Here is a 7,859-nt window from a genome sequence, read left to right as displayed (position 1 = left end):
ACAAAAAACTCCCACAGGCAGCAAAAGACATCAGCCTAGACCCATTCCACAAGTACTAAGAAAACTACTTCTCGCATATGTAATGATTTTCGACTTCAGAATAACATTGCAATCTCCTTTAACATGAATTTGGCTATAACTTTCTACATGGACCAGTTCACCACATAATAATCAAGATTCAGTAACCATTACAGATCAGTAAAAGAGAAAAAACAAAGGAACCAAATGAAGTTAGAATTCATTTCAATCACAAAGTTTATAATCAAGATTCAAAGAGGACTGGCTTCTACTATATATTCACACCCTACTAACACCAATTTTCTCAAAAACAGAGAATGGTTGATATTAACATCATTTTCTATTCAAAAGCCATAATTTACATTTAAGTCTAAAAATCAAACCGAAAAAACAAGTACTAAAATATGGAGGGAGTTTGGGAGAAAAGGTGGAATGGTCCATCCATTTTGCATAGGCTACCTGCTGTCCTCTCTGCCAGAATCCGTTAACGGCGTTATCGGATTAGCTTCAATGTCAATATCTCCTTCACCATCATAAGCCGATGACCACGTGCTTACTTTCTCGAAATAAGACGAGGATGGATATGAATGTACAAAGTCCTCAAACCCCATACCACTAGCGCCGCCTTTTTTTCCATCATATTCATCGGGCGCTGCCAGCGTCTCCGGCAGCGCCATCTCCCCTTCCAAGTATCTCACCACTAGCCTCATGCTAGGTCTCTTAGATGGTGCATTATTTGAACACATTAGTCCTAATTTAAGCACCACCACAGCCTCCATCTCATCGTACTCGCCATTTAGTCTCGGATCAACCACTTCAAGAATGGCACGTTCCTTCCATTTATCCCAAACCCAATCAACTAAAATCAACTCCTCAGGCAATGCTTTCGCCTCAATTGGCCTCCTTCCACAAGCAACTTCTAGCAGCAATGCACCAAAGGCAAAAACATCTGAACTTGTTGTAGGCTTTCCGGTCTTGGTTAATTCGGGAGCCAAGTAACCCAACGTGCCCACTACTCTTGTCGTGCTAGGATTTGCCCCATGCTCATATAACTTGGCAAGTCCAAAATCTCCAAGTCGTCCATTCATTTCCGCATCTAATAACACATTCCCTGCTTTGATATCTCTATGGATTACAGTTTGTTCCCACTCTTCATGTAAATACAGCAGCCCCGAAGCCACGCCTTTAATAATCTTGAATCGCTGATCCCACGTTAAAATGACTCTTGGATCATCATAAATGTACTTGTCTAAGCTTCCATTAGGCATAAAGTCATAAACAAGTAACAAGTCACCTTTTCGTCGACACCATCCTATAAGCTGAACCAAATTCCTATGTCTAAGGCGACCAATGGTAGCGATTTCAGACACAAATTCTTGGAGACCTTGTTTTGCATCATGATTTATTCGCTTAACAGCAACATCAGTATTAGTCTTAGGCAACATTCCTTTATAAACTCGACCAAATCCACCAAAACCAAGTAGCTCCTTATCCCTAAAACCCCTTGTAGCTTTCTTTAACTCCTTATACGAAAACCTATGTGGACCTATTTCAAGTTCCCAAGGCTCAATAACATCTATGTTCTTGATTTTCCAAATGATGTACAAGGTCAAAACAACACCAAATGCAAGAAAGACGACAGCAGATAAAGACGTCGCTACAATTAAGGTTGTTTGATCCTTCTTAGGTCCAGGTAAATTAGGCAATAAATCAAGATCCAAAGATTGAGCTTTTCCATTCATTTTGAAACTCCAACCAAATATATAATGTGAACTAGCAAGCAAACCAGTTGAAGCAGAAAATCCAACATACATAAACTCCTCAAGAATTGGTGAAAGGTCAACTGGAAATGACAAAATTGAATAATTTGGTTTTACTGAAGATAGTGAGAGTGTAACATTCAGTACATTTCTATTTGAATCATAGTCAATCCAAGCCTGAATTGTCTTACCACACTGAAGAAAAAGCTTCTGCTTAGTAGAATTTCCATCAGAAAAATAACTAGCATTGACTGAAGCATTAGACTTTAAATTATTGATATCAATACCAACATGATTATCACTAATATCACCAAACTCAAAATCTTGAACAGTATCAAATTCAACAGCAAATAAATGATTTGAAAAATTACCAATATCACTTGAATTTAAAAGACCTAAATACTGACTAGGAAGAGCACCTTTCATATCTTTAGACCTTGAAATTGTGAAAGCAAAACCATGTCCACCTAATTTAGCATATTCTGGAACAATCCCAAAAGCAAAAGCAGTAGAAAATGAAGAAACTTTCCCATTTGGGAAATTCTTGAATTTGATTGCACTTTTATAAAAGGCATGACCAACTGTTCTTGATGTTTCATTTGTTAGCCTCAGAGCACCAGTTTTTTCTATCTCAGCAATACCATTTACACTTAAATAACTAGCTGCAATACCATTAAAACCATTGTAAACAAATTCTTGATCAGAAAAAACTTTTCTTGATATCAAAATAAAAAATACCAAGACAAATGTTAATCTAATATTTTTAGCCATGGCATAGCTAAGAGTAAAATTTGGTAGTAGAGTTCAAGAATTGGTGTTATGATTTATGGCTGAATCTAGACATTAAGTTGCCTCTGATTTGTAACATGTGATTTGTCTGTTAAAAGAGGAAAGAGGGGGTGGGTGGGGAAAGTTAGGTGGGGTTGGGGGGAGGGGGGGGGGGGAGTGTTTAGCAAAGTACTATAATGGAATGGTGTTCAGAGGCTGTAATAAAGTGGAAGAAGAGTGAAGAGAAATTTGTGGTAGGTAATTTTCACATAGGATTTTTATGTTTATGATTTTGGAAACAAAATGCAGGCTTACCACTACAGCACACTACAGTCCATGAGTAGCCAACTACACCTTGAGTCCTTTGACACTTGGTTTCAAGAAAATGGTTTTACGTTGTGTATGTTGATTGGATGATTGCTATTGTATTTTTGAGGTGAGTTTCTTAATATACGTGAAAACAATAAAAAAAAATTAATTTTTTTGAATCGGACGGAGTAACATACACTTAATTGTTAAATACAAATTAAATTTTAACATAATTACATTTTGTGATTTCTTTTTATTTGTGTAAAAGTATGTTTCTCGAAGTACTAGGACAAACATATTAAAAGAACCTAAGAGAAGAGAACAAAAGAAAGAAGTAAGCACCGATAGAGATAGCACAAACCTAGGATACCATTCCTTTTGTGCAAATAATAAGAGGTTACATGTTAATAACTCAATCAATTCTTCGAAAATATATTGTATTACTTTAATTGATTCTAGCCGAAAATTCCGGGTGTATGTTATTCTTGCAATTTCTTGAATGTTCTGAAAATTTGAAGGAAGGGAATAGAACAATGTGGAGTTCATTAATATATTAAAAAGTCAGACCGTTGCACAAAGCATCCAACATTCATTCAGGATTCGATGAAGGGCGGCACCTCTAGGGCTGTGATGTAGACAGTCACCCTAATGCAAGCATTAGTGGTTGCTTTCACAGCTCGAACACATGATATATAGGTCAGAGCGACAACTTTAGTGAAATTAGCACGGGCTAGCCAGTTTTCGGATCGGTAATCGAAAAATAGCCCGTGTTTGCAAAGTCATTAAAAATAGCCATTGTTTTGCTGAAATACAGCAAGTTCTAGCAAAATATGCGGGATTATGGAGCTCCTGCGTATAAACTTCCGGCATATTATGTTGGAACTCCAGCAGATGGAAAAGTTCCAGCATAATATTACAGGATTATAGAGCTCCTACATATAAACTTTCCGTATATTATGTTGGAACTCCAGCACATTATGCTCGAAACTCATTATGTAAAAAATTCGAACTCCAGCATAAAGGAATATTTCCGGACTTTTAATGGTGTTGTTGTTCATATTCTATCTTTATATCAAAAAAAAAAAGTGGCTAAATTTCGATTACTTTTAAAATTGGAGCTATTTTTCCATTATCAATTGTAAATTTGGCTATTTGTTTCCCAACAACTTTATCGTTACTCCAAGACTCCCCTTTAAGTTCATTAGTATATTATTGTTTAATTTTGTTGAAATCAACACTAAGTCAGTAAAGTTGCATTTTCAGTAGTATCATCAAGACAAGTCAAGTCATAATTTTCTAATATCTTATTGAGCCAATGAGCATATCTCTATTTGCACAAGGAATATTAACAGCTTGGCAATTTTTGACTTCTTGGTGGTTTCACTTGGGTAATAAAGGACAAAGGAATATTATTGTATAAATATCTTTGGCTTAAAGCACCAGCCTTTACTCATTAATTTATTATCTGCTTCCTCATAAATAAACTATGTTTATCCTTTAATTTTTTTTAATTGACAAGATGGAGGCTGTTGAACTAAAGGAACTAATCTATTAAACAACAACTTAAGACTATGGATGATATTAGGCTATATAGACAATGTTTACACCTTAATATTACCATGCTTTATTGTTGTTTTATAGTCAAATTGCCAACAAAATGCTCTAAATGGTGTTCTTTTGTTTCGCAGGGAATAGTCTAAGTGAGGAAGCACAACGGAGTGTTTTGGAGGCAATAATGTGAAGAAAACGCCCACTCGAGAGTACCCGAGCACAAAGAAGCAGGAAATGGCCTGGGAAAAAATTCCACCGCGACCGCGGTGGACCGCGGTGCAACCGCGGCGGATTAAAAGAGCAAAACAGAATGGTCAGCTCTCACCGCGGTCGACCGCGGTGCACTGTTCACGCACCAGAAAATCTGGGGACCAAAGTGTAATTTCGGGGAAACTTTTGCCAAACCCTTATAAGCTTTAGAAACTCGCCCAAGATTGTTTTCAAGCTTGTTTTTAGAATACTTAGCAGGCAGAGACACAATAGGAGCAAGGCGGGGAATTCTTCAACAAGTTTTTCTTTCCTCTTCCTATTTTTCATTATTGGTTATGATTTTTAGTATTGTAGTTTTACATACTATTATGAATAGCTAATTCGTTTTCTAGGGTTTTGATAGAACCTTTTGTAGGATAAATTCTTGTTATGTTTTTATATAATTGAGCCATTGAATTTCTCTACTTGTTCAACTACGTGTTTGTTGTTGTTGATTGAATGACCATCGATTGACTGTGCCTATTTATTATGTGTTGCTTGAGAAAGGATACATATTTAGGTAGTTGTTGAACAACGTCACTCCTAACGTATGTAAGAAATCAATATATTGGGTTTAAAGGTAGGTTTAGAAATAACAAAGCCTTGACGTGGTCATAATGAGCGGCTAGATAAAGCCAACTAGCGTAGTTCGAGAGAATATGTCTAATAAATTGTTGTAGTTGCTCGAGAGAGAATTACGACACCTAAAGTGCTCACGATCAGTAGAGAATACATTGGCGAAATTGTACGGAACATAGCTGTAAGGATTCCGACAATTGGGAAAATCATAACTCTAGATCTTCTTAATTTAGTCTCCAACCCTTTGTCTTGTTAGTTGATAATTTTACCGCTTTGTAGTATTTGTTAGTTAATTAGTTAGAAATATAAAACTCAATCTTTATAATTTAGAAAATCGTTCAAACTTGTCTTATAGTGATATTAAATAGATATAGCTAAGCCTTAGTTCTCTGTGGGATTCGACTCCGGACTTTTAGACCGGGTTATATTTGCAGCGATCGCTTATCCTTTCTAGGACTAGAGTTGGGCGTGATCAAATTTTGGCGCCGTTGCCGGGGAACTAACGGTGTAGTTGTATCTGTATATATTGCTAGGGTTCAAGTTTGAACTTTTTTTTTTTTGTTTTTATTTTTTTTTATGTTTTTTTTATAAGTGTTGACTTGAGAAACATGACACCTTGGAATTATGGGAATTTAGGTGTAAATAATTCTACTATTGATCTCCATACATATTGTGAAGGAAACTACCCGTGGCAAAATTTTCAAAACTTCCTAAGAGCGAGTTATGTGCACCAACTCAATCTTATTTGTGGAATGTGTGTGATGTGTGTGGTGGTAAAAATGGTCACCTTCATGGTTGTGCTTATATTTCTTATTTTCCCCCAACCCCTTACTATGATGGTTCTACCTTTTCTTGTGAAGTTAATAGGAACAAAGAACCTGGGAATGCGGACCTGAAGGAGATCAAGGATATGCTAAAGTGCCTTCTGGAGCAAAACAATGAGAAACAATTGCACATAGAAAGGCAAGAGGCAACTATTCGCAAGTTGGAGGCTCAATTGAGTCAAGTGGTTGGAGCTTTTAATGCTCAACAAGCCAATATTGAGGATAGCATCCAAGAAGAACATGAATTTGAGGTGTTAATTGGGGAGGTCAGAGTAGAATATCAACAACCTAGCCAACTACAATTTGAGGATGTCAATGTTGAAGAAGTGAATGATGATAGGCTATAATTGCGTATTTTAGTCGATTATTACACTGTAATTTACTGCACTTTAGTTGAGTGTGCGCTTTAATCGCAAGTGTTTTGCACTAATTGTGTGTTTTATGCCTTGTAGGAGTGATTCCGAGCTATATAGATGTTATGGAATAAATTTAAGTGATTTGAATATTTGAAGTCTGAGTAAAAGCTCAAGGAATTAAGCCGGGATCGTGTTCGGGGGTCAAATTTGATAGTTGAGAACAAACGAAGACTCGATAAGGTATATTGCGCACTGTCTAATAAAATAGACATAACTTTTTGCTCAGAACTCTATTTGGGCTCTACAATATATGGTTGGACAGCTAACTCAAGGGGCTTCAACTTTCATGTTTTATGTTTTTCCAAATTCTAGACGAAACAGGGTGAAAAACGCGGTAGAAACCACGACCGCGGAACTGACCGTGGCAGAAAATCAGAGAGCTTGTCTGGCCGCGGTCCTACCGCATTTTGGCCGTGGCCGCGCCGCTCCAGGCGTCAAAAAGAAGTCCTATTTCGTCCGGGACAAGGTTATTTCGTTCCTACACTATTCCAACTTGTATAAAAGGGGTCCTAAACCTATTTGAAGACGGGGGGGGGGGGGACATATTTTTGACACATATTTTGACCTAAGGAGGCAGAGACACAATAAGAGCAAGGCGGGGAATTCTTCAACAAGTTTTTTCCTTCCTCTTCTTATTTTTCATTGTTGGTTATGACTTTTGATATTATAGTTTTATATACTATTATGAATAGCTAATTTATTATGTAAGGTTTTGGTGAAACCTGTTGGGGATGAATTGATTGTTATATTAATATAGATTTGAATTAGTTTAATCTCTATTTGTTCAACTATGTTTTGATTGTGGTTAATTGAAAGGATCCTCAATTAGTCGTTCCTATTTATTATGTATCTGCTTGAGAGAGAGTGCATATTTAGGTAGTTGTTTGAACAACATCACTCCCGGAGTATAGGCGAGAGTCATAACCGAGGGTTTAGAGGTTGGATTAGAGATAAAGATACCTCGGGTGCGATCTAAGTGAACTGTAATGCGAATCTAGCTAGCGTAGCTTGAGAGAGTGCGTCTAGTAAATTATCATAATTGCTTGAGATAGATTTATGATAGCTGGAGAGTTCATGATTGATAGAGGCAACTAAGTCAACGCTATAAGAAACATACAACCAAGGAAATCAATAACGGGGGAAACCATTACCTTAGACCTTTATTCTAATTGTTTACAATTCAAGCATAGTTAGTTTTCAGCTGTTTATTTATTTTCAATCTTGTCTTCTTGGTGATACTAAACAGATACAGCTAAGCCTTAGTTCTCTGTGGGATTCGACTCTAGACTTTTAGACCGGATTATATTTGCAGCGACCGCTTATCCTTTTTAGGACTAGAGTTGGGCGTGATCAAATTTTGGCGCCGTTGCCGGGGAACTAACGGT

The 7,859-nt window shown here is 36.9% G+C and overlaps 1 protein-coding gene across 1 annotated transcript; it reads right to left on the bottom strand.

Annotated features, from left to right (window-relative positions):
- Positions 1 to 213: 213 nt before the first annotated feature.
- LOC109214291 (L-type lectin-domain containing receptor kinase S.4-like) lies at positions 214 to 2,701 on the bottom strand. The gene has a single exon (XM_019378195.1). It carries the CDS (start codon positions 2,547 to 2,549, stop codon positions 474 to 476), a length of 2,076 nt encoding a protein of 691 aa, XP_019233740.1. The 5' UTR covers positions 2,550 to 2,701; the 3' UTR covers positions 214 to 473.
- Between the last annotated feature and the right edge of the window lie 5,158 nt (positions 2,702 to 7,859).

This window comes from Nicotiana attenuata, unplaced genomic scaffold, assembly GCF_001879085.1.
Source record: "Nicotiana attenuata strain UT unplaced genomic scaffold, NIATTr2, whole genome shotgun sequence".
Classification (NCBI taxonomy): domain Eukaryota; kingdom Viridiplantae; phylum Streptophyta; class Magnoliopsida; order Solanales; family Solanaceae; genus Nicotiana; species Nicotiana attenuata.
The sequence above is the reverse complement of the archived record's forward strand: the minus strand, read 5'-3'. Positions and strand labels throughout refer to the sequence as shown.

Excerpts from the sequence above, each read along its gene's own strand:
- LOC109214291 (XM_019378195.1), bottom strand. The coding sequence starts at position 2,549 with ATGGCTAAAAATATTAGATTAACATTTGTCTTGGTATTTTTTATTTTG.